Source organism: Furipterus horrens, unplaced genomic scaffold (assembly GCF_987537825.1).
Source record: "Furipterus horrens unplaced genomic scaffold, mFurHor1.1.pri manual_scaffold_4, whole genome shotgun sequence".
Lineage (NCBI taxonomy): Eukaryota > Metazoa > Chordata > Mammalia > Chiroptera > Furipteridae > Furipterus > Furipterus horrens.
The window spans coordinates 68,798,700-68,826,590 of record NW_028327174.1 but is presented as its reverse complement, the minus strand read 5'-3'; the positions used below and the strand labels follow the sequence as shown (position 1 = coordinate 68,826,590).

The 27,891-nt window shown below is 39.4% G+C and overlaps 1 protein-coding gene across 1 annotated transcript in view; it reads right to left on the bottom strand.

The window, feature by feature from the left end:
- Positions 1–2,873: 2,873 nt before the first annotated feature.
- LGR5 (leucine rich repeat containing G protein-coupled receptor 5) overlaps positions 2,874–27,891 on the bottom strand; it is a 140,173-nt gene continuing 115,155 nt past the window's right edge. The window contains exons 14-18 of the mRNA XM_090273622.1: positions 9,925–9,996; positions 9,017–9,142; positions 7,867–8,012; positions 6,273–6,356; positions 2,874–5,265 (exon numbers count right to left, since the gene is read on the bottom strand). Of these exons, the coding sequence (XP_090129748.1) occupies positions 4,178–5,265; positions 6,273–6,356; positions 7,867–8,012; positions 9,017–9,142; positions 9,925–9,996 (1,516 nt within the window). The 3' untranslated portion in view covers positions 2,874–4,177. The remainder of the gene's footprint in view (positions 5,266–6,272; positions 6,357–7,866; positions 8,013–9,016; positions 9,143–9,924; positions 9,997–27,891) is intronic.

Genomic DNA, 27,891 nt, shown 5'->3' with positions numbered 1-27,891 from the left:
TCTCTCAGCAGAGAGTGAATGGCAGGAATCCATCTTGGACCCCCATCCCCACAGAAAATGCCACAGTGTGGTCAGAAGGGTTGCCTGGTTGTGACAAGTGCATGAGGCTCTGCCCCTTATAGCATAGGTGTGATAGCCCTGCTCAGGAAGCAAAGGTAAACACAAAACTGTCAGGATGGCACAGATCATGATAGAGATCCCAATAATGCAGCTGACCAGCCAGCAAATATCTAATCTAATGAAGCAGCAGATAGGAAATCTTTCTGAGGCTCAGTTCAGAGCTTTGGTTATAAAAATGCTTACAGATCTGACAGCAGATCTTAAACAAGATGGGAAAGGAATGAAGGATAGTCCTGCTGAAATGAACAAAAACACATATGAAACTAGTGGTGAGGGAAAGGAAACCAGGGATCAAATCAACAAATCAGAACATAGGGAAGGAACAGTCAACCAGTGCAGAAAGTGGAAACAAAAAGTGAGGAACATGAGGAGAGGCTCAGAAACCTATGGGACAGCTATAAGTGGGCCAACATCCAAATCATAGGGCTGCCAGAAGGTGAAGAAGAAGAACTAGAAATGGAAAAATTATATGAAAAAATAATGAAGCAGAACTTCCCTAACTTGGGGAAGGAAATAGACTTACAGGTCCAAAAAAACTGGACCTAGGGAGAACCACACCAAGACACATTATAATCAAAATATCAAAAATTAAGGATTGAGAGAGGATCTTAAAAGAAGCAAGAGAGAAGAAGAGAATTACTTACAAAAGGGTCCCAATAAGACTATCAGCTGATTTCTCAAAAGAAACTCTGCAGGCAAGAAGGGACTGGCAAGAAATATTCAAAGGAATGAAAAGCAAAAACCTACAGCCACGATTACTCTATCCAGTGAAGCTGTCATTCAGAATAGAAGAGCAGAGAAAGTGCTTCCAGGACAAAGTAAAACTGAAGGAGTTCATCACATCCAAACCACTGTTATATGAAATATTAAAGGGACTTGTTTAGGAGAAAGAGGATCAAAACTATGAACATTAAAATGAAAACTGTACCACAACAACCAACAACAGAAGCTAGGGAATTAAAACAAAGGCAAACTAAGTAGGCAACGAGAGCGTGAAAAGAATTATAGGTATGGGGAATATTATGGGGGGAGGTCAGTGGGGAGGGGAAAGGGGGAAAAGGAGGGAGATGGTACAGGAATTAAGAAGCATAGTAGGAAGGAGTGGAGTAGACAGGAAGATGTTAAGAACTATATGCACAACCAATGGGCATGGACTAAGGAGGGGGGACAACTGGAGGCAAGGGGATCACTGGGTGGAGGGGAACAAAGGGAGAAGAAATTGGGACCACTGTAACAGCATATCAAAAAAGCATATAAAAAATTTCAAAAATAATTACATCACTGACTTGTCTTGTCTTGAGTGGGAGAGAAAGGGGTGGGCTTCAAGGACATTTCCTAACTTTGGGCACCCAAAAGGAAGCATGTTGAGAGGAAAACCTGAAATCCATTACTCTGGAGGCAACTTTTGTATCTGCTGACTTAAGAGGAGAGAGATTGTGTTATAGTCCTTGTTTCAGCTGAAGACAAATCAAGTGTGGGTTGCACAGTAGGACTCCATTGGATGCCTGTTTAGGTTGAACCATGTGGTTGTATGTGATGGATGGGTGGGAAATTCAGTGCTAGGTAGCCTGAGGGTCCTCAGTAAATATGGATTGATCTTAATATAATGCTGGGCCTCCAACCATTACTTGATGGCTCCATTTTATAACATGTAAGGGGAGATCAGAAATCACCATTGAAGCTGGGATGGTCTGGCCCAAGATGTTTAGAAAAATCATTTCCTATCTTACATTTTAGGGAATAGAAACTGAAGGAGAACAGTGTGTTTCTTTGTGCCCTGGGAATTATATGTCCTTATGTTTTGACTTTGACATGGTCATGTAATATATTTTTAATATTTTTTATTGAATTTATTTGGGTGACATTGGTTAATAAAATTATATAGGTTTCAACTGTACAATTCTATAATACATCATCTGTAGCAATATGTTTTCTTTTCTTCTTCTTTTTTTTGTTGATACCTTAGATAGTTTATTAAAGCTGGGGACAGTGAAACAAAGGAAGGACTTAGGGTACAAGAAGCAACAGGAGAGAGTCAAGGTGGGGCTGCTTTGGCTCCCTGGAAACATGATAGGAAATAAGTGAGCCGTGGTGGAGCTGCTGTTAGCTCATTGAAAAGTCAGAAAAAAGCAATATGTTTTCTTTAAAGGGGAAAATTATAGAAAATTCATATTCATATTGAATAATTTTAAGATTGATTTGTTATGGCTATGAAATCCAAACTATCACTGGGGACAATAAATTCACCGAGTCATTTGTCATGACAAAATGGCTTATCAATCACAGTTAAAACAGTCCAGGCTTTGGTGAAGATATTTTGTTTTTTTCTTGTGAAAGGTTTACTTCTCAAGGTTAAGTCCAAAATATCTAATGTATTGAAGTGTAAATACTTAAGAGAGCAAATGTACTCACACATCAAAAAACAAAAACATTTAGGAGACCATATATTTGCCTATGGGCTTAATAAAATATTTGACAATATTTTGTTTTATAGTCACAGATTTTAATACAAATTTCTTTATTTTGTACCCAAAAGAAAAGCAAGTTTGGAATCTATTTACAAGTACTATACATTTGTATATATTATATACAGTTAATGAATTTAAAGAAAATGGGCAGGGAAACAATATATATGAGAGACTATGCCACTGTACATGGTTTATTATCATGGTCCCTTGTGTTACTGAATCTTTACTGTAATAATAAATACAGTTCTATATTTACACATCTTATAAAACATCTCATAAATGTATTTTAATTCCAAGTTAAAACATCTGATCAAAATAAACATGCTTATATAAAAATAAATCTACCTAACAGTCTTTTGGTTTGGGTGTATTGATGCTAACATAGTATAATAAAGTTACAAATTAATCCTTTGACCTTTAGTATTTAATAATTTTGCCTCTTAAAATACCTAACACATGTGTTAAATATGGAATAAGCAGAGAAGTCATGTTCCTGACATCAAATGGGTTGATCAAAGACAACACAGCTAAAACCAAGCTAAATAAACAGGATATGTTACCAAGTCTCTGTTGAGTCCAAAGCGATTTCAGACATAGTTGCTAGAGCTACTGGATATACATGTGTGAGGAGTTATGTCAGTGGATTTAATTCATGTCATGTCTGCATTTGATCATTACCTTAAGATGTACATCAGTTTGAATCAACTGATAAAACCTCCTGCAAAAACTGTGCACTCACCCAGGAGAAAGAAAAAAAATCCCAAGTTGCTTACCATCTTTTACGAGGTCTGTCCATTGCCAGCAATGGACTTTCCTTCTGAGTTTTGGGCACCAGGGAGTTAAAGATGAGTTCGACATGCAAGCCTCACCTGTAGAGGGCTCCCTTCATGGCAATTTAAGAATTTAAGTTCATTTTCCTTTCAAAATATTTGTAAGCAGTTTTATTCTACTGAAGATGGAACCATCTAGTGCTGATAAATAAAATCTGGCATTTCTAAAAGTGATGCGAATGTGCCTCAATTAATAATGTCATATATTAGCCACTCGCAAGGGGATCAGTGACATGGAAGAATTCTTTCTGAAGAGGAGCAGAGGAGGGCTGAAACTTCTCCACATGGTCATTAAAATGAAATCCTATCAGTTACAACCTTCACCTGGTACTGTAGGCCATTTATAACCCTTATTGTCCTAATACCTCCAACCATCTTTTAAGGGGTTTGGGGTTTAAAACCCCTTTTGTGAGCAAGGATCCACCCCCCCCACCCCCCATCAGATTGGCGAGTTTTAAAAGAATTCAGTTGAAATCATGGAGAATCTTTTTCCATGAACATTTAAATCTGCTTTAAAAATAAATCTGGGCTTACCGAAATGGTGTGTCTGATCTAACTCTTTGTTGAATGAATTATATAAGCAGCATTTAAACTTATTTTTCACTCTTCAATCTCAGTAAGTTTCCAGTTTTTTCACAGTGAGAGATTTAAAAAAAAAATCAAGTTTCAACTCAGCTCTTTAATTTAGTTACTGCTGATATATTCAATCTCACATTTTGGGGTTTTCAATTTTTGGAAACTTTTTCTCTCACATATGCATTAGAGACATGGGACAAATGCCACGGACGAAAGATGACAGCTCTCGGTCATTGGATAAGCTGATGGTGACCCGGAATTGGAAGGCAGGTCATAGGCTATGCTGGCACTGGTGAATGTCACCAAGGCTTGGGTTGAGTCACAGGACTGTTTCTCCACATCATCCGAGTTAATAGACATCAGGCTTGGGTGTTTCGATCTTGTCCAGAAGTGGGCTTGCTTTCCCAGGCTCCCCAGATCCTCCTTAAAATGGGGATTGAAGAGGATGTAGAGAAGGGGATTGACACATGCAGGAAGTGGGCCAATCACCAGGAGGATAAACTTAATGACTTCCGGACTGATGAATGTGAGGTTCAGTAAAGAAGAAAAGGACAAGAAAGCCACGGGGCAGTAAAGAATACAGTTGGTGAAGAGCAGGAGAGCAATGTGCTTCACCATAGAGCAGTCCCAAATGTTCTCCAGGTCCCCCTTTTCCAGGTTGCAGTAGAGCTTGGTGTAGGCAATGGTCATCACGAGGAAGCAAAGGGAGTTGAGCAGGACGAGAGTGACCATGTAGCCGGTGGTGCTGGGCTCCCCGAAGGGCAGCGGCAGGCAGAGCGGGGAGGCGCTGTACTCGCTCCCGCCCAGCAGGGGCACCGTCGCGATAGTCAGGGCCAGCGCGGCGCAGAGCAAAATGACTGCTTTCAGACCGGAAAAAGCAGTTTTCGTTTCAAATTTTGCTGAGCATTTCACCGAGAACGCCCGCTCCAGGGCTGCCAGAGTCAGCAGGAAAACTGATGATTCCGAAGCGAAAATGGACAAAAACCCGACGGCTTGGCAACCTACCCCTTGCTCCCACCACGCACCGTGCCGGGCAAAGCTGCCGAAAGTGAACGCATCCACGCCAGCCAGCACAGCACTGGAGACCCCCGTGAGCATGTTCGCCGCTGCTATTAACCCAATTAGCAGTTTGATGGGGGAAATGTACAGAGGGGCTCGGAACACTGTTGAGGCCACCAAGGCATTGCAAGTAAGGGCCAAAACTGCAATGGTCCACACTCCAATTCTGATCAGCCAGCTACCGAACAGGTATTCGCAGAGTTTGAAGGGGCCTAGACGTTCAAGGAAGAAAAAGACTGGGTATCACATTATGGCTTATGACTTTTGCCAGATTACCTCTTTGTTTCTCTTATTGGGACACTGAAAGATAGTGGCCAGTAACAGCCACAGCAACACAGTTTTCTTGGGGCACGCTCCACGTTCTTCAACCACTGTCATCACTGCCTCTGCGGCACTATGAGGTTAGCACACCAGGTGCTCATGTTTTCAAGCTATACACAGAGACAGGGAGATGGGGAATTTAAATCACTTGATTAAGGTCCCCCAAAGACAGCAGTGTTGGAGCCAGGCAAACAACCAGGTCTCCTGGGCTTTTCATTATTATTATTTTTCTTTTTCTTTTTCAGAATGCTTCAAGAAGATTCTGTAAGCAGAGAAGGAGAACCTAGGCAAATACTTCATACTATTAGAAGAGGAAGCATGGATAGTATGAAGGCATGTTTCTTGAAGATCTTGTCTTAGGTTCAGAATGGCATTTGCTATTTGAAAGCAAGGGACATTCTATTATAATTGTTGAAAATAAAATATTAACCTTCCCAGCTATCCTTCATTTTTTCAACTGGTCCATCCTGTTTCTGGCAAAGGGACAATTTATGAAGTCCATATATACAGATATTTTTTACTTTATAAATAATAGTAGAAACTATTATTTGCTTTAATCAAACAGTTATTTAGGGAAGAAAACACTTTAAAAAAATCAGTGATTATAGGAAGCAAGAATGTTGCATAGTAGTTCAGGTCAAATTGCTAGTATCATTTTAAAAATTGCACATGCTTCTAACTATACTTTCCTGAATCAAGGTCCCCCACAAAATTCTTATTTATGAATGGAGACCAACTCCAAGGAATGAATGTTTGTATTTTAAAGGTCCCCATGGGGAAGGATATTGAGGAGCTGCAAGGTGGCCCAGATTTTGCTCTGAAGTGCAGCTAAATGTCATTGATGCCTCAGAGTCAGAGACGGAGATTGCTGCTGAGACAGCTCCAGCACCTTTCTCACCTGGGGAAGGTGAGCATTGCACCGAGTGAAGGGCTTTCAGGTCTTCCTCAAAGTCCAGCAGGAGATCTTCAAGATCGCGCTCATCTGCAGGAATGAGAAGTCCTGGAATGATTAGTTCTGTCTCTCTTCTCAGGAGACCGAATACCAGGGAGGAGGGTCCTGGATTGCTCTTAAACATGAAGTGTCACAAAGGGAATGAAAAGTAAGACACCCTGCTCTTTCCTGGGCTCTGGCTTTCTTGCAAGTCTACTCTACTGTTGCTTTTGGATGTTCTTCTCAGGCCACTATATGATAGAGTAAAACTGTATGAAAAACTGCGGGTAAAGGAAAATAACCCTGGACTCCTGGTCCTAACATCCAAGCCATCATACTGCCCTAAATTAGAGAAAGGCTGTGGGCCTCTCCAGTGCAAGAACTTTTTTATCCACTTTTCTAACACTTAGATAGCTACAGTGCAAGTGTCCTGGGCTGTGTTCTCTGATGGTGCTTGGTTTATGTATACATGAAACAGGAATCTTGTGGGGCTTTCCAACGATGCTGATCTATTTACTGGCTTGTGTAGAGTATTTTTTTAAAGACTTCCATGTGATTCCAATATGTGGCCCAAGGTTGAGAATCACTGTCCTTGAAAATAAACACCACGAAACACCTTGTATCCCTTGTTCATTGCATACCTCTAGGGCCTAGACCAGTGCTTGACACACAGTAGGCACTCTATAATTATTTTACTCCATTTTTCAAAAGTAAAAATACTAAAGCAAGAACAAGTGCAAGACACATGCTACGGCCTAAAACAAGAAAGTCAAGGGCCAAAATATCAGCTTCTTAAACTGATATGTGTGTAGGAAGGAATGTGAAGGTTACGTGCAGAGAAACTGAATCATACTTGCTTGGGAATCACGGGATCACTAAATCCCAAAGGAAGAAAAGCCAGTCTGTTTAGACTCTGTGCAAACATGCAAAGTTGGCAGGAAAAGGAAAATCGAGGCTGCCCAGAGCACCTTCTCATGACCACAGGTGTGGTTTGAGGTACATTGTTGTCTATCTAAGTAAGGTCTTACTTCAGGGAAAGTCAAGTGCTTTACAGACATTACCTCATTTCACCTTCCTGACAGATACCCCCGTGGGGGACAGGAGGGGAGAATGTTTTGGAATTAATTAGATAAGAAGTTGAATTCTTAAGCCCTTCTGCCGATACATGGAGGCATCTAAAATGCCTATATCCTCCACATAGGAATGAAAACAGATTCTATCTTCTGGAGAAAAGAGCTCAGAAGCATGTTTGAGGAAAGTATCCACAGAGAAAAGGCCCTTTTAAAAGTTTCTGGAAATACCGATTACCCCATATTTATACAATCTATGTTAAGGGAGATCTAATAAATATAAGAATTAAAAATTCACTTACGGAAAAGATGAGTTTTAGACTGAATGTACAGAGAGCTTTCTGTCTCCCTGGGAGTTTTTAAAAAGTGGGATGGATTCCCAGCTTGCTGGGGTGATTACATAGGGAAGTTTCTGGAGTTCAGATGATCTGTTTGATGACTTTTCAAGACCCTTCCAGACACAATTTCATCATCAGGACAGTTGGTTTTACCTTGAACTTGAAACATTCCAGCATCTTTCTTATGAAGATCATCTGTACTGCTGTTGTCACCTTTATGCCATTGATTAGAAATTTTATAGACATTCTCGCACACTCCAAATGCACAGCACTGGTAAGCATAAGGCATTTCTACAACCCTTTAAATGAACAACACCAAACAAAAAAAATACACTTAAAGATGTAAATCATTAAATATAGTGTTCATCTTTTTTCACTCAATAATTCTCCTTTCAGATTTTAATCTTAATAAATAATCTAAAATATTAATTGTGAGCATAAAGATGTTTATCACAGTGCTATTTATAATAACAATGGAATTATTATAAATTATTGCTGTGAAATGTTAAAAACTGCTGAGTTGAGTGACAGGTATATTATTTTCTTTACTTTTATGTTTGAAAATTTCCATAATAAAATGGTTGAAAAATGACTGCTAGGAAAATTGTAGCATCATGAAAAAGTGCTTATTATGGTATGACAAAATGTTAAGTGATGAAAACATAAAAGTTCCTATACATACTATGAGTCTAACAATTAAAAATACATTAGAAACAAAGTCTGGAAGGAAATAACATAAAAAGTTTTTAAGGGCATTTTAAGATATTTTTCCCTCTTCCACTTTCCAAACTCTCTTTTGGGGTTATGGTTTTTAGAAGTACATAAAGAGTACTTTGGTGAAAAAGAATACATGTATATATAATCTTTTAAGGGCCTTCTTTATCGAGAATAAGCATAACAGTTTTTAAAGAGCATTATATCCTCAAGCAAATATTAATTTAGTGTATTTTATTAGAATATATGCACAAGCTATGAATTTAAAAATGTAAACATGAGTATAATAATGTTATAATGTTATTTAATTACATGTCCTAGTTTATATCCCATGCATCAATGGTTTTCAAACTCTTTCCATGAACTCAGTGATTCCAGGAGGCATCTTTGAGGACAGGAAGTGTGGTCAGGGAGACTGGTTCTCCCACTTCAGTGCTTGTCCTGACAGTGCCTCGGGTTAGGGGACTTGAGGGCATGAAATGTAATTCAAATGAGTCCCATGACCTCATAAATTTTGAAAACCACTATAACACCTCTGTTATTTCACATGACCACAAATGTATCTTATTAGTTTTAATGATAAACTCACTTGAGTTCTGGAAAGTTTTCAGATGATATCAAGCTCTGTAAGGCATGATTTCCTGTTAATTTTAAGTGAGTTAAACCATGTAACCCGGTTACAGGAAAAGAAGACAGGCGGTTGGATGATAGGTCCCTGCAAAACATCAAACAACAATAGGCTTTTAGTCTGTGTTAGCATAGAGCCTTCACGTTAAGAAAGAGCAACCTTAAGATTATTAAGCTGTTCCATAAAAATTTCTAAGCAGGGTCCTCACTTGTAATGGTAAAATTAACCATTTTGTTTTTAGTTTCTATACCTTTTCTGGTTATAATCAGAATTGCAGGGGGGAAATGTTTTGATCCCATCCAAACAGGAATTTCTATATTCAGCTTAATTTTGCTAGGGGTGGAGGATATCTAAAATGAAGTGGCAGGTGCTACATCTAATTTGAAAAGTGATGATGACTGGATTAAGTTAGGAGTGAAGGGGGAAATGTTGTTGGGGGTTTATTCCCCTCCTTCTCCTCTTAACTTCCGTTTGACCAGTTTCTTCTTTCTCTATTAGACAAGGGAGATGGAGAGAGGAAAGAGCAAGAGGTAGAAAGGGAGGGGAAAAAAGGGGACAGAAAGATTTTCTATTAGTCAAGATGGTCAACTATAAAATAAAAGCCCTTTAGAAAAAAATTGACATCTTATTCCATTCCATCTGATCGCTCAGCAAAAATGGAAAATTTTACCTCAGTAACCAGAACCAGCTGTCACCCCACCTTCAGTTATCCACATCATGTCCCACACATCCTTGGAGGGGGAGGGGCTCCCCTCCGGCCTGATACAGCTCTATGTGGAGAACACTGAGGGCTGGGCAATCTGCACTGTGGGCTTAGAGGGTCCCTGATTATTAAAAGTCCTGCCACAAACAAGTAATAAAATACTCACAGCTTTCTTAGAGATGGCAAAGTAGAAAATGCATTGGGGTGAATAATGACAATTTTGTTCCAAGCTAAATTCCTATTTAAAAGAAAAAGTGAGATAGTTATATATATTTAAAAAATGGCTGTGTGAAGTTTTACTATATACATTCATTCTGCTAACAACATTTAATTGTAATTCAAGAAATGAACAATTAACTAAAATTAAAGCGAGAACTTAAGAACAACCTTGTTTAAATCAATCAAGGCAAATTATTCAGGTGACTTATTTTCATTTTTACCTTCTTCTTGCTAAAAAGTTGACTTTAAGATGGTTGTAAAATTTTATTAGGGCGTTTCTAAGATGAGTGGGGGTAGGGGAGTGGGAAGAGATAGGAACTTCTGAGATTCTTCTTCTGACGAGCAAGTACATTTTAAATTATAATGTCCCGGGATATGTAATGAAATTCAATAAGAATTTGTCTATTTGTCTACATTGCAGGCCTTAGGAGAAACAGAGAAGCTTAAAAAAACAAGCAAGCAAACAAACAAACAAAAACTCCCAGTAAAGGAGACAGACGATTAAATTATTTTTTATATTCTTAAAAAAAAAAAAGATTTTATTTATTTTTAGAGAGGTGAAGGGAGGGAGGAAGTGAGGGAGAGAGATATTGATTGGCTGCATCTTGCATGAGGGCCTGCAAGCCCAAGCATGTGCCCTGACTGGAGTTGAACCAGCAACCTTTTGCTTTGCAGGACAACACCCAAACAACTGAACCACGCTGGCCAGGGCTGACATTTAAATTCTTAACTGGCACATGAATAAAAGGGGGGCTAGCATATGTGGGAATAAAATCCTTTATAACAAAGAAAATCTACAAGTTATAGAGAAATAAAATTTCTGTACCCCTCCCCTCCACACACACACACACACACACACACACACACACACACACGTATATAATTTCACAGGAATAAAATTTCTACATTTTACAAAAGGATCATTAACTAAAAAGGGTAACAAAAGTGTAGACATTAGAATAAATTAAAAGTGATCAGAGATTCGAGGTGGCACCCACTCCCAGGACCAAACTGAAATTACAACTAAATTATAGAACAATCTATCTGAATAACCAACTGACGACTAGCTGAACAGAAGTCTTATAACCAAGGATTTACAGAAGAAGCCACATAGAGACTGGTAGGAAGGGCAGAGAAGTGAAAAGGGCTGGCCCGCCTCCCATGGGCAGTGGCTGAGATTCTGGAGGAATATCTCAACTACACAGGTCCCCTGTTAAGAATGAAGGATCTCAACCCCATGCCAGGCTCCCCAGCCCTGAGCACCAGAGCTGGAAAGAAAAGCCCGCATAACACGTGGCTATGAAAATCAGTGGGGACTCTGTCTGCCAGGAACAGATGGGAATCTACCAGAAACCAAGGGGCCCTCTTAAAGGGCCAGTGCAAATATCTGCAACCACTCACCATGGGCACCGGCAAATGAAAAGCAGCTCAGAGGGTGGTGTGGCTTCAGAGAGAAGGCTAAGAGGACAGCTGCCGAAGTCCCTTTAGCTGAGTCCCTCACATGTACCACACACAGACGCCATCTTTCCTGGGTTGAGCATGCCTCTCCATGCAGCACCAGCCTAAGTGAATGCACTAAGCCCACCTCCCAACGCCCTGTGGCCCAGGAGAGCCAAGCTCTCCAGACTGCTGCCAGACTGTGCTCACAGTGCACTTTCTTGGAGAGCCCTGAAGGTGGTCTGGATAGATTCAGGGTGTGTCAGAGATGGACAGGAAAAGACGAAGTTTTGTGACTCTAGGGCGAGGACCATTTTCCCTCCTCACTCCAAACCAGTGCAGCCCCCCAGCTCTTACGGGAGATCCACTAGCCCCCCACTGCAAAGCTCTAGCCCTGTGGTGGAGTCAGCTGGATGCTGCCACCCGGGATCTACAGTGCAGACTTTCTTGGGAGGCTCAGGAGAAGGTCTGGGGAGATCAGGGGTGGCTCTAGGGAAAGGGCCACTTTCCCCTTGCACCCTGGCACCACCATTTCTGTGCAGAGCCCTTCCTCCACACACCCAAATACTAGTCTGTTTTAACCGGGTGAACTTTGCTGACCTCACCCTGATGACTCCCTGAGACTTCTCTCCACTATGAAGGTCTGCAGGCCCCTGGCGGGTGGTGCTGGCCTTGGTGTACCGACTTTTTGGTGCGTGGTCTCCGTCCAAGCACTGGTGCTGAGTTGGAATCTTTATTAACCTGGTGAATACAACTTGCTTCTTTCTGGTGACTCACTGAGAACCTACTTCACACAACTCACATACTGCCAGAGTCTCCTTCAGTGACTGAGCCTAACAGGTGGAAGTAGATCTCAGGGTTTTATGGGCCTTTTGCTAACATGCCCCTGGGCTTGGAGATGATGGAAGCTGGTCTTAGTGTGCACCTTGGCTCCTCCCATTTACACCCGCACACAGGATGGACAGCCACAAACTGTGGATCACTTTGTAATTCCAAAAAGGTAGCCCAGGGCCTGTCACAGGCAGTACCTAACATTGAACTACACTGGAATCCCTCCCAAGAGGCCCCAGAACAAATACAACTGGTGGTGGGCTTCAGACCACATCAGAGTTTGACCTGTTTAGCTCCACAGGTAGATTTAGGCAGGCACCTGAACTTGCTGGAGTGAATTCCACTTTGTGGAGTCAGCCCCTGCACACCAGTTCATTCACTGTAGTCAAGGACAATCTTCCTCATCAGCCACACTGAGGGTCAACCCAACCAACGAATGGGCCCATAGCAATCTAGACAAATACAATATGAGGGCTCCCTTAACCCACACAAAGGACACTCCTGGAACACCTAGCACAGGTAATCAGGAAGACTACACCACTGGGTTCCATAACACACATACTACATAGGGCTACCATATCAAGATGAAGCCATAGAAGATCTGCCTAATTCAGAGAAACTAATACATAAGAGGCAGTCAAAATGGGAAGATGAAGAAACATGCCCCTTGTGAAAGAACAGGAGAAGTCCCCAGAAAAGGAAATAAATGAAATGGAAGCAAGCAGTCCACCAGATACAGAGTTCAAACCAATGGTTATAAGGATGCTCAAGGAACTTAGGGGAAAAATTAGTGAACTCAGTGAGAACTCAAACAAAAAGACATAGAAACCAAAAAACAAAATTAGTAAGAAATGAAGAAATGCAGTATCTCAAATGAACACAATAGAAGGAATCACCAGTATGAGATGAAGTAGAGAATCAAATCAGCAGTTTTTTAAATGCTTTATTGTTTATGCTGTTACAGTTGTCCCATTTTTTCCCCTTTGCCAGCCCCCACTCAGCCTAGCCCCTACTTTCACAGTTAATCCCCACAGAGTTGTTCATGTCCACATGTCCTTCTCATACGTTCTTTGACTAATCCTTTCAAATTCTCTCAATCAGTCCCCACCTCCCCTCCCCCTCTTACAGCTGTCGGTCTGTTCCATGATTTCATGCCTCTAGTTCTATTTTGCTCATTAGTTTATTTTGTTCATTATATTCCTCTTATAAGTGAGATCATATGATATTTGTCTTTCACCAACTGATTTATTTCACTTAGCATAATAGTCTCCAGTTCCATCCATGCTGTTGCAAAAGGCAGGAATTCCTTCTTACTGCTGTGTAGTATTCCATTGTGTAAATGGAACACAGTTTTTTTATCCACCCATCTACAGATGGGCACTTAGGCTGTTTCCAAATCTTGGTTATTGTAAATAGTGCTGCTATGAATGCAAGTGTGCAGTTCCATATTTAATTTTTTGAGGAAACTCCATACTTTTTTCCACAGTGGCTGCTCTAGTGTGCATTCCCATCAACGATGCAGTAGGGCCCCCTTTTCTCCACATCCTCGTCACCACTTGATGCTTGTTTTATTAATGATGGCCATTTTGGCAGGTGTGAGGTGATAACGCATTGTGTTTTTTTTTTTTAAAATTTAAACAAATATGATTTGTGTTTTTTATTTTCAAAAATTTCTGCTTTTCATTAAGGACTGTCTTTAAAACTAATAATTACATCCTAATGATTCCCTGTCTCTCCAATGACTTTCTCTTGTTATAAATATCCAAAAGGTAATAAATAATAGAAAATCCAAAATTAGATGACATACGGGACAGTTTTGTTTTTACTGACTGTCCATGAACTACCTTGCACTAATTTTCTTTACTTCTAATACCAAAGACCATCTTAATCTTGCAGCAACAACCCATCCATATTTTGGTTTGACTCTAATCTTCAGCTTGCTTCCTTACCCCATTCCCCAATGTTTTTGTTAGTGAGTTTTTGTTATGCTGAGCATGATTTTTCATTATTGATAAAATGTTTTTTTCTAATATTTTATACACTCAGTAAATTCTAACCAGGTAGACTGAATACAGATGGTGCTTCTCTTTTATGGCTCACCAAATTGGCCTATATATAAATCTGAAACATTCTTAAGTGGCTGTATTTTATCAATGAAATGTTTAGCAGGCTTAAAGAGAGATGGGTAGCTCTAATCTGCTGGGAGTGTCTACATTACTGCAGATTTAGTATGTCTACTTGCAGTGGAATAAGGCCATTCCGCTTTTCCTAGGTCTTAGTTCCTCAGACAGATGCCCGTTGAGACACTCAGTGCCATGTATTTGAGTACTTCACTGGTGTAACCCTTCCTATCGTACAGTGTTGCACTTATACTTATTTTTTATTTTTATTTTTAAAGTGTATTTTATTGATTATGCTGTTACAGTTGTCGCAATTTCTTTTCCCTTTGCTCTCCTCCACCTTTGCCCCCTTCCCTCCAGCAATCCCACCCCCCTTAGTTCATGTCCATGGGTCGTGCATATAACTTCTTTGGAAGTTATTCTTAACTTCCCCCTATCTATTTTGTGCCAACCAATTATGCTTCTTAATCCCTGCACCATTTTCCCTTTTCTGCCCCTTCCCCCTCCTAGCTGATAACCCTCCAAATGATCCCCATACCTATGATTCTGTTCCTGTTCTGATTGTTTGCTTAGTTGTTTTTATTTTTTAGATTCAGTTGTTGATAGTTTTGAATTCACTGTCATTTTAATGTTCATAGTTTTGATCCTCTTTTTCTTAAATAAGTCCCTTTAACATTTCATATAATAAGGGTTTGGTGATGATGAACTTTAGCTTTACTTTATCTGGGACGCACTTTATCAGGTCTTGCATTCTAAATGATAGCTTTGCTGGATAGAGTAATCTTGGTTGCAGGTCCTTGCTTTTCATCACTTTGAATACTCCTTGCTAAGCCTTCTTACCTGCAAAGTTTCTTTTGAGAAATCAGCTAATAATCTTACAGGAATTTCTTTTCTCTTGCTGCTTTTATGATTCTTTCTTTATCTTTAACTTTTGGCATTTTAATTATGATGTGTCTAGGTGAGGTGCTCTTTGGGTTTAGCTTGTTTGGAACTCTCTGTACTTCCTGGACTTGCATGTCTATTTCCTTCACCAAATTTGGGAAGTTTTCCTTCATTATTTTTTCACGTAAGTTTTCAATTTTTTGCTCTTCTTCGTCTCCTTCTGGCACCTTTATGATTTGGATGTTGGAATGTTTAAAGTTGTCCCAGAGGTCCCTAAGCCTCTCCTCATTTTTTTCAATTCTTGTTTTCTCATTCTATACTTGTTGACTGTTTATCTTCCTTATGTTTCAAGTCATTAATCTGAACCCCAGTTTCCTTCCCTTCACCATTGGTTTCATGTGGATTTTTCTTTGTTTCACTTAGCATAGCCTTCACTTCTTCCCTTATACGTTTGTCATACTCAAGTATATCTATCAAGTCTGTGAGTATCTTTATCACCAGTGTTTTAAACTATGTGTCTGTTAGGTTGCTATCTCCTCATCTGTTAGGTTGGCTATCTCCTCGTCGCTTAGTTCTCCCACTGGAACGTTGATCTGTTCCCTCTTTTGGGCAATATTTCTCTGTATCCTCAACTTGACGGGCTCCTGTGTTTGCCTCTGTGCCTTAAGTAGAGCTGTTACATGTGTTACGTTATAAGGAGCGGAGACTTAAGTATTCATCAGTATGGGGCGAGACGTCGTGGTACTGTGGGGGAGGAGGGGTCTGAGAGGGAACAATGCTGCTTGCTCATCACTCGCCCCTTTTTCTAGGCACTTCTACCAATTCCCGTATGGGACTGGCACATCTCTAGCTGTTGCCCTGGCCATAGTTCCAACAGTGGGTGGGTTTACAGATGTTCTGTGACTATGTGGCCCTCTACACAAGTGGACTCTGCTGAGAGACTGACAGTTTCTTCCTCAGCCACAGCCCCCACTGATTTTCATAGTCATAAGCAATGAGGCTTTATTTTCCCTGGAGCTGGAACCATGAGTTGTCTGGTCTGGTGCTGGGAGTGTTCCCCAGGTGTCCATCCCTACTTTTTAAAATGTGTGTGCTTTCTGCCAGCTGGCCACAGCTGCTATCACTGCCACCACCACCACATTCTGTCCTCTCTCCCTTCTAACTGTCTGGATGAGTATTTCTTCTTTATATCTTTGTTTGTTGGATTTCCATGCAGCTCAATTTTCTGGAATTCTGGTTGTCTCCAGTTTTGAGGGATACGTATTCCTTCTTAGTTGTGAACGGAGATGCACCATGTCTACCTATGCCTCCATCTTGGCCAGAAGTTGCTCATTGTGGTTTTAATATGCATCTCTCTGATGGCTAGTGATATTGGGCCTCTTTTCCTATGTCTATTGGCCATCTGTGTGTTCTCTTTGGATAAGTGTCTATTCAGGTCCTTTGCCCATTTTTTAAATTGGGTTTTTTGTCTTCCTGGTGTTGAGTCGTATGAATTCTTTATATATTTTGGAGATTAAACATTTGTTTGATGTATTGTTGGCAAATATGTTGTCCCATACACTTGGTTCCCTTTTCATTTTGATACTGGTTTCTTTAGCTGTGCAGAAGATTTTTAACTTAGTGTAGTCCCATTTGCTTATTTTTTCCTTTGTTTCCCTTGCCCTAGGAAATATATTGGCAAAAATATTGCTAAGTGAGATATCTAAAATTTTACTGTCTATGTTTTCTGCTAGGATTTTTATGGTATCATGACTTATATTTAAGTATTTTATCCATTTTTAGTTTATTCTGGTGTATGGTGTAAGTTGGTGGTCTAGTTTCACTTTTTTGTATGTATTAGTCCAGTTCTCCAAACACCATTTATTGAAGAGACTGTTTTTACTCCATTGTATGCTCTAGCCTCCTTTGTCAAATATTAATTGATCATAAAGACATTGATTTATTTATGGGCTCTCTATTCTGTTCCATTGATTTATGTGTCTGTTCTTATGCCAGTACCAGTCTGTTTTGATGACAGTGGCCTTGTAGTACAGTTTGATATCAGGTAGTGTGATCCCTCCAGCTTTGTTCTTCTTTCTCAAGATTGCTGAGGCTATTTGGGGTCTTTTTTTGGGCCCATATAAATTTTTGTGATATTTGTTCTAGCTCTGTGAAATATGCCATTGGTATTCTAATAGGAATTGTGTTGGCTTTATAGATAGCTTTGGGCAGTATAGGTATTTTAATGATGTTAAATATTCAAATCCATGAACAGGGTATATGCTTCCATTTATTTGTATCTGTATCAATTTCTGTCTTCAGTGTCCTATAGTTTTCTGAGTGCAGGTCTTTTACCTCCTTGTTAAATTTATTCCTAGGTACTTTTTTCAAATCAGAACTTTGGAAGACAGGGTAGCAGAAAATACCCAATCATAGCAGATAAAAGGAAAAATAATTTATAAAAATAAGGATAGTTTAAAGGACCTATGGGATGACATCAAGTGTAGTAACATACACATCATAGAGGTACCAGAAGGAAAAGAGAGAGAGCAAGGGATTGAGAACCTATTGGAGAAATAATGACTGAAATCTTCCCACCAAGACTAGTCTACACAGAAGACTATCATTTAAAACTGAAGGAGAAATAAAGAGCTTCTCTCAAGAAAAAGCTAAAGGAATTCATTACTTCTAAAGCAGCATTATAAGAAATTTTAGAGACTTTAAGATGAATGAAAGAAAAGAGATAAACATAATTATAAAGAATAAAATGATAATGAACACATACCTATCAATAGTCACTTTAAGTGTAAATGGCGTAAATATCCCAATCATAAGACATAGAGTAGCTGAATGGATAAGAAAACAAGAGCCATATATATGCTGTCTACAAGAGACTCATCTCAGAATGAAAGACACAAACAAACTGAAAGCATAGAGATGGTAAAAAGATATTTTATGTATTGGGAAGGAAAGAAAAGTTGGGATACCAATACTTATATCAGACAAGCTAAACTTTAAAACAAAGACTAAAATAGACAAAAAAAGACATTATTTAATGATAAAGGGATCAATCCAACAACGAGATATAACCCTTGTAAACATTTATGCACCCAACATAGGAGCACCTAAATATATAGAGCAAATCTTGATGAACGTAGAGGGAGAGGTTGACAGTAATACAGTCATAGTGGGGTATTTTAACACCTACTGACATGAGTAGATAGATCTTCCAGACTGAATATCAACAAGGAAACAGTAGCCTTAATGACACATTACACCAGATGGATTTAATTGATATTTCCACAGCATTTCATTTCAAAGCAACAGAATATACATTGTTTTCAAGTGCACGTGAAACATTTTCCAGGATAGAACACATGATAGGACACAAAACAAATCTCAATAAATTTAAAATTGAAATCATATCAAGAATCTTCACTGACCACAATGATGTGAAACTAGAAATTACAAGGGAAAAACAGAAAACACACACAACATGGAGGCCAAATAGCATGTTACTAAACAATGAATGGATTAACAATGAGATCAAAAAAGAAATAAAAAAATACCCTGAGAGAAATGAAAACACAACAACCCCAAATCTATGGACACAGAAAAGCAGCCTAAGAGGGAAATTCATAGCATTACAGGTCTACCTCAAGAAATAAGAAAAATCTCAATAAACAATCTAACTTTACACTTCAAGGAACTAGAAAAAAACAACAGCAAACAAAGCCCAAAGTGAGTACAAAACATGAAATAATAAAGCCCAGAGCAGAAATAAAAGTAGAGTCTGAAAAAAAAAAATACAACAATGAAATCAAGAGCTGGTCTTTGAAAAGATAAACAAAATTGACAAACTTTTAACTAAATTTACCAAGACAAAAGAGAAAAGATCCAAATTAAAAAAAATCAGAAATAAAAGAAGAGACATAAACTAACACCACAGAAATATAAAGGATTGTAAGAAAATATGAACAGCTATATGATAAATTATACAACCTGGAAGAAATGTATAAATTCCTAGAAATATACAATTTTTCTAAACTGAATCAAGAAGAAACAGAAAATTTGAACAGATTGATTACAACTAATGAAATTGAAGCAGTAATAAAAAGAACTCCCAACAAATCAGGTGGCCTTACAGAAGAATTTTACCAAACATTCTGAAAGAAACTAACACCTGTTCTTCTCAAACTATTTCAAAAAAATTAAAGAGGAGAGAAGGCTCCTAAACTCATTTTATGATGCCAGCATTATACTAATTCCAAAACCAGATAAAGACACTACAAAGAAAGAATATAGGCCAATATCCCTGATGAACATAGATGCAAATATCTCCAAGAAAATATTAGCAAATTGAATCCAGGAATACATGAAAAAGTTCATATACTAAAGTGAGATTTATTTCTGGGATTCAAAGTTGGTACAATATCTACAAATCAGTTAGTGTGATATACCACATAAACAAAATGAAGGATAAAAATTATATCCTCATATCATTAGATGCAGAAAAAGCATTTGATAAAATCCAGCACCCATTTATAATAGAAACTCACAGCAAAGTGGGACTAGAAGGAAAATACCTCAATATAGTAAGACCATATATGATAAATGCACAGCTAACATCACACTCAATGGAGGAAAAACTAAAAGAGATCAGGAGCCAGACAGGAATGTCTACTTTCTTTCCTTTTAAAAAAATTTAGATTTTATTTATTCATTTATAGAGAAAGGAGAAGGGAGGAGAAAGAGAAGGAGACAAACATCAATGTGTGGTTGCCTCTCGCATGCCCCCACCTGGGGACCTAGTTTGCAACCCAGGCATGTGCCCCAACTGGGAATCAAACCAGTGACCTTTTGGTTCACAGGCCAGTGCTCAATGTACTGAGCCACACCAGCCAGGGCAAGGGATGTCCACTTTCTTCACTCTTCTTCAACATAGTACTGGAAGTCCAATGCCACAGCAATTAGACAAGAAGAAGAAATAAAAGGTATTCACATTGGAAAGGAAGAAGTAAAACTGTTATTATTTTCAGATGACATGATTTGTATACAGAGAACCCTAAAGATTCCACCAAAAATTTACTAGAACTGATATATAAATTCAGTAAAGCAGCAGGATACAAAATAAATATGCAGAAATTGGTTGCATTTTTATATGCCAATAATGAACTAACAGAAAGGGAAACTAAGAAAACAATCCCATTTACAACTGCATAAAAAATACCTAGGACTAAATTTAAACAAGGAGGTAAAAGACCTGTACTGAGAAAATTATAAGATACTAAAGAAATAAACTGAAGAAGACAGAAATAAATGGAAACATATACTGTGCTCATGGATAGAAAGAAATAACATCATTAAAATATCCATAGTACCTGAAGTAATCTATAGATCCATGCAGAAAAAAAATAAAGAGTGAGATGGAAAAGAAAAAAAATGACAGAAGAGAACAGTAAGAAAAATGAGAAAGAATTAAAAAAAAAGAAAAGAAAAAAAAAGGGGGTGGGGAAGAAGAGCACAAGTCAACTAGTCTAGGTCTAACAGGTCACCAAAAATCAGCTTCCTGGACTATAATAGACGAACCTCAGCCCAGCAAGGGCCTTATATAGGAGTGGTTTGTAATTCTATCACAACGGCACCTTATGAGGTCAGAGCAAGAAATGGACCATCATGACTGGGGATAAACTGCAATGATTTTTTCACTTTTTGGTCTCAAGACCCCTTTACTCTGGAAAAAAAAAGGATACCCAAAGAGCTTTTTGTGTGGGATATTAAAGATTGCTATTGACTTTATCAATACATAAAAATCTGTAAGATACAAAAACATAAAATAAGAAAAAGAAAAGTCTGACTTATTCTTATGCTCCAGTTTAAATGTCACCTGCTTAGGGAGGGCTTCCCTGATCAGTTCATTCCTACCTGCCTCACTGAGCTCGACATGTTCATCATCTTCATAGCACTGACCACGTATCTGATTCTTGTTTACTGTTTGTCTTTCCCATAAAGGGAGGAACATGACTGTAGTGTTCACAGTTTTTAGCACAGTGAGTGGCAACAAAATAAGTGTTTAATAAACATCTGTTGACTAGATTAACAGAAGAGTTTGGGAAAACAAAAGAAGATATGGCCAACTAGTTAATCAAGGTGATTCATAAAAAAAAAAAAAATCTTGGAACTTCCAGCCAAGATGGAGGCCTAGACTGACACACTCCATCTCCTTCTACAACTAAGAAGGAATACAACTACTGCAAAATCAGAAATAAGCAGAAGTTCCAGAAAAAAAACTACATGGAAGTCCAACGTATGAAGTTATAAAGAAGTGGTGCTCGTCCAGATGCGAAGCCAGGGAGGAGAGGTCAAGCTGTGCTGGCAATGGCAGCTGGAGCGATGGCGGCAAGTACAGACACCCGTATTTAAAAAGAGGTGAGAAACACCTGGGGAGCACCCCCAATTGCTAACCAGACCTGTCAGCTTGTGATTCCAAAGCTGGGGAAGGCAGACCCCCATTGCAAGGAGGGGGCAAGGATGGAGGGGGCAAGGATGGAGGAAGAAGCTCCTGGTCTTTCAGCAGGGAGTAAACAGCAAGAATCCATCTTGGACCCTCGTCCCCACACAAAGTGCCACAGTGCGGTGAGAAGGGTCGCCCAGTAGTGATGAGTGCACGGGGCTCTGCCCCCTATAGTGTAGGAGGTGTGACAACCCTGCCGAGGAAGCAAAGGTAAACACAAAACAGTCAGGATGGCACAGATCATGATAAGAGATCCCAATAACGCAGCTGACCAGACAGCAAATATCTGATCTAACGGATCAGCAGATAGAAAATCTTTCTGAGGCTCAGTTCAGAGCTTTGGTTATAAGAATGCTTACAGATCTGACAGCAGATCTTAAACAAGACAGGGAAGGAATAAAGGCTAGTCCTGCTGAAATGAACAAAAACACATATGAAACTAGTGGTGAGGGCAAGAAAACCAGGGATCAAATCAACAAATCGGAACATAAGGAAGGAACAAATAGTCAAACAGTGCAGAAAGAGGAAATGAAAAGTGAGGAAAATGAGGAGTGGCTCAGAAACCTATGGGACAGCTATAAGCGGGCCAATGTCCAAATCATAGGGTTGCCAGAAGGTGAAGAAGAACACCTAGAAATGAAAAAATTATGTGAAAAGATAATGAAGCAGAACTTCCCTAACTTGGGGAAGGAAATAGACTTACAGGTAGGAAGCACAGAGAGTTCCAAAAAAACTGGACCCAGGGAGAACCACATCAAGACACATTATAATCAAAATATCAAAAATTAAGGATCGAGAGAGAATCTTAAAAGAAGCAGAAGAGAAGAAGAGAATTACTTACAAAGGGGTCCCAATAAGACCATCAGCTGATTTCTCAAAAGAAACTCTGCAGGCAAGAAGGGACTGGCAAGAAATATTCAAAGGAATGAAAAGCAAAAACCTACAACCATGATTACTCTATCCAGTGAAGCTGTCATTCAGAATAGAAGGGCAGAGAAAGTGCTTCCAGGACAAAGTAAAACTAAAGGAGTTCATCAGATCCAAACCACTGTTATATGAAATATTAAAGGGACTTGTTTAGGAGAAAGAGGATCAAAACTATGAACATTAAAATGAAAACTGTATCACAACAACCAACAACAGAAGCTAAGGAGTCGAAACAAAGGCAAAGTAAGTAGGCAATGAGAGTGTGAAAAGAATTATAGGTATGGGGAACATTATGGGGAGAGGTCAGTGGGAAGGGGAAGGGGGGAAAGGGAGGGAGATGGTACAGGAATTAAGAAGCATAGTAGGAGGGAGTGGAGTAGACAGGAAGATGTTGAGAAGAACTATATGCACAACCAATGGGCATGGACTAACTGGGGGCGACAACTGGAGGGAAGGGGGTCATTGGGTGGAGGGGAACAAAGGGAAAAGAAATTGGGACCACTGTAACAGCATAAGCGATAAAGCATATTTAAAAAAAAAGATTGAATTTGTAATAAAAATTTCTAAACAAAGAAAAAAAAAATCTTAAAAAGCAGTCATGTTCTGTCTTTACTCAGCTTTTGGGGCAGATAAGATAGAAAAGGGGAGGGTTTCCAGGTATGTGGGTGCTTGATGAGGCTGGGGAAAGGCCCACTGGTAGGAACCTTGCTGTAAAGATGAAAGATTATTTATTTCTCCGGTGGTACTTGCCAAAGCATACAATGAATTTGAATCTACAAGGAGGCTGCATGATATTTTTACACTTCAAATATCCATCTCCAGATTACACACAAAGGGCCTCTCACATGACCTTGAGTAGGTATTTTAGGTAAATTTCTGTGTTACTTACATGAACCATTTTTATGGAGAGAAGTGATGATGAGACTTGTTAATTTACATTTATAAAAACACTTTGAAATCTGTGGAAAAAAGAATTCCTGCAGAGGCACAAAGGGTGGGCTAATATGTTGGGTCAAATTCTATCCTTTTATGGAGGCAGAGAGGGAGTGGCAGGCTCCAGGACATTTAGGGGGAGCCTCTGGAACTTTATGCTTCAAATTCATCTTCTACGAAATCTCCCTACTTTCAGTACATTTAATGTTTTAATCACATTTATAACATATTATTCTAGTAATTATTTTCCTTTAATATATCTCACCTAAAGTCTCAGCTTTGTGTAAAGGGACTCTTTAGAGGGGTTTGCCTGTGAGGTGTTCACTCTACAACATTTATAAGGAGTAGCATGTAATGCCTATAATCAAACTATGGCATTTATCTACCCATTAGCGAGTGTTTTTGAAGGCAGGAACTACAGTGTCTAGACACTTACTGAAGATCTAGTGTATGCAGGACACTGTCTTTACACAGCAGTCTTGTAATCTCATTGGCCACTATATCTTCATCTTACTTGTTTTAGCATTCCTAGGTGTAGTGTTGTGTCTCCTTGCACATAGAAAATATTCTATATACCCTTAATGTATAAAAGAGTAAACAGTATAAATGTTGGTGAAATTGAAACACTTGAGTATAGCTTTTTAGTCTAGTTTGTTAATTTTTACCTTATATCAATGATACTAAGTTCTTAAACATGACAATCTGTTGCTGAGCTGATTGGGACCCAAATAAGGTCATTTAAACAATTCTAGACAGATGTTTACAATTTACAGTCAGAGATTAGAATAAGATTAAGAAGAAAAGAGAGACTAAACTAGAAATATGTAGGAACTATGTCTAAGCACAACTCAGTGCCTTGTACTCAAGGGTGTTACGGATCATTGGAGCCAATCACCTCTTTTTGCAGAAGTCATTGGGCAACAGTCAATCGCAAAAGAGATGACTGAGAAACTGAGCACAGATTTTGAGCATTGAGCTGGAATGATAAAAATTGGAGTCCTGATCTTTTGCTTAGAACATGTTTGAAATTCTTAAATAATGAGAGAGCCATTGCACTAGAACCCGGGGATAAGAAAATAAAAAAGTTCTTGTTATTTTCAAGTAGGGAATGGTCTACCTGATGACAGTGCAGAGTGTTGAGTCCTGCAGCAGAGAACATGCAAAGTGTGTCAGAGATTCACGTTCTTACTGGATGGATGAGAGCAAGTTAAGGGTGGGGAGAATCCACTGGGCCATAAGACCATGTGTCAGGGGACTAGGAATGCATGGGTGAGGGATGAGACTGTTCCAGAAGGTTGGGATTAGGTTTTAAAAGGCAGTGATGAGAAATTTGGTCTTGATCTTGAAGACAATAGGAGAACAACAAAGTTTTTTGAAGCAGAAAATAACGATTCCATTTATACTCAAGAAAGAATCTCTTTGGAGAATGAGATGAATGGGTAGAGACTGATTGTGGAAAGACTGTTTAGGAGGGTTATAGGGCAATCCAAGTGAATGATTCCATCAGTTTGTGCAGAAGAGTGGTTGACATGGAGCTGGCAGAGTCTGGTGAGAAACTGGATATGAGGTCTAAGGGGCAGGAATTTGGGGGATGCAGACTTTTGGCCTCCAGAGTCTGTGCCACATTCTTTTGGTATTTTTAGAGGTCAGTCTTTTATTTCTTATATATATATATATATATATATATATATATATATATATATATATATATAATTTATTCATAAAAATATATTTTTGGTAATAGCAATTGATTCTACTCTCAGCAAATTTCAATAATGCAATACGGTATTATCATCTATATCAGCCTTAAAAAAACTGACTTTTGAAAACAGCTAGAAGTCCAACCTGGTGAATTTGGTAGGAAATAAAAGTAAGGAATGTATATTTGTATTACATTTGTGTTTAAAGAAGTAAAAGAACTTCACAAGCTGATTTAGACCAAAGGTAAGGAAAAAGCAACACAATTAGATTAAAAACAAAATGGTTTTTAAATTTTTCAGAGATTCTTAAAGGTTACTATAAAATGTTTTGAGGAATGTGATTTTATGAAGGTATAGTCTTTTAAGTATCAAGAAAAACTTTAGGAAATAAAAGGTTTTAACAATATACCATAGTTTAAACATTGCGTATTATCAACATTCATCAAAATTACAGTGAAATCCAGTTTCAGGATGGAAAAATTTTAACTGTCACCAAAAAAGAAAATCTGTTACCAAGTATTTTTTTCACTTATGGCTAATATAGGGAGTTTTCGATCATAAAATATAATTAAATATTTATAAATCTTAGTTGTCTGAGCAACAGAAGCATTTAAAAAAAGATTTCTTTATTTATTTTTAGAGAGAAGAGAAGGGAGGGAGAAAGAGAGGGAGAGAAACATTGATGTGGGAGAGAAACATCAATCAGTTGCCTCTTGCATGCCTATAACCCAGGCATGTGCCCTAACCAGGAATCGAACTGGTGACCTATTGGTTTGCCCAATGATGCTCAACCCACTGAGTCACACTAGTCAGGGCAACAAAAACATTTTTGAAGACAGTTGTGCTCAAACCTTAGTGTACTTGTTAAAATGCAGATTTTCAGGTCCCACTCCAGAGATTCTAACTCATGAGGCAGTTGAGAATCTGGAATCTGCATTTTTTTACAATCATCCCCAGGTGATTTTTAAATAATTTGAGACACACTTTGAAAAACTGTTTAGGCTTCCAGTAAAGATGGCAGTGTAGGTAAATGTGGTACTTGAACCCTTCCACAACCACATCAGAATTACAACTCAACTACAGAACAACCATCACTCAGAACCACCTGAAATCTAGCTGAATGGAAGTCCTACAGCTACGGAACTAAAGAAGAAACCACATCAAGACTGGAAGGAGGGGTGGAGACATGGAAAAGGCTGGTTTCACACCCACATGTGGTGGTTTAAAATTGGGAGGAATATTTTGGCTATGGACATCCTGCCTGAAGAGTGAGGGGTCCCCAGCCCCACACCAGGTACCCCAGCTCAGGGCTCCAGAGCCAGAAAGGGAAGTCTCTGTAATTTCTGGCTGTGAAAACCAGCAGGAATTGTGGTTAAGTGAGAAGGAAGGTTGTTGGAGTCCTGAGCACTTCCTCTTAAAAGGCCCATGCATGGACTTACTCAGACTTACTCCTTCTGAGCTCTAGTGCTGGGGCAGCAGTTTGAAAGGAACCAGGGACATATGGGGAGGAACTGAATTGTCTGGCATCAGGGTGAGGACTGTGGGGGGCAGCTTTCTGTTAGAGAAAAGTTCTGGCAGAGGCCATTGTTCCTTTTCTGAGACCCCCACTTCCCCCACAGAGCCAGCAGACAGGTGCCATATCTAGGTCTCCATCAACCTAGCTATTACTGTTTTCCCCACCCCGGTGATTCTCTGAGACCCTGCCCAACTCAATTTGTGGGTCCAACCAAACTGTTTCCAGTAGCTTTTCCATACAAATGGCCTCTCTTGGCTCATGCTTCAGGACTTAGCTAAAATCTCTCAAACAAGCAGCATCTGGCCACTTTGTATCCTGCATCTCTTGTTAAATGGCTCCAGGGTCAGCACTATGGCAGCCAGTTTTGGTTCACAAATTGGCCTGGCCAAGGCACTTCATGCCCTGCACAAGTAGTAGCCACCTGCAGATTGCTCTGTAGGTCTTGCTGGATAGCCCCAGGCAGAACTTAGGTGGTGGCTGACCTTGCACCTTCTGGGAGGCCCCAGAGCCAGTGCATCTGTGGACAGCTTCAGACCATGATGGATTACAACCCTACCACCTCTGCAAGTGACACATTCAAGGGGTGGACTCATTGGGCACCAAAGCCCCACTGAAGCAAGTCCTGCTGAGTAGGACTTGCACAGAAGCTTCTCCACTATAGTTGCAGCTGGTCCTTGCAACCAGTGGGTCTAGGGATCAATCCCTCCAAGTGATGCTGACAGCAATCAGGGTTCAATTACATCAGGACAGTGTACACGGTCCACATGGGGCATACCTGGAGCACCCGCTTGGATGACTTGGGAGACTGCACCACTGGATCCTACAGGACACTTACTACACAAAGCCACTCTCCCAAGTCTGGGAGATACAGCAGCTCTATCTAATACATAGAAACAAATACAGGGAAGCAGCCAAAGTGCAGAGACAAAGAAACAGGTCCAAAATGAAAGAGCAGGAGAAATCTCCAGAAAAACAACTAAATGAAATGGAGGCAAGCAAACTACCAGACACAGAGTTCAAAACAATGGTTATAAGGATGCTTAAGGTACTTAGTGAGAACTTTAGGGAACTTGTG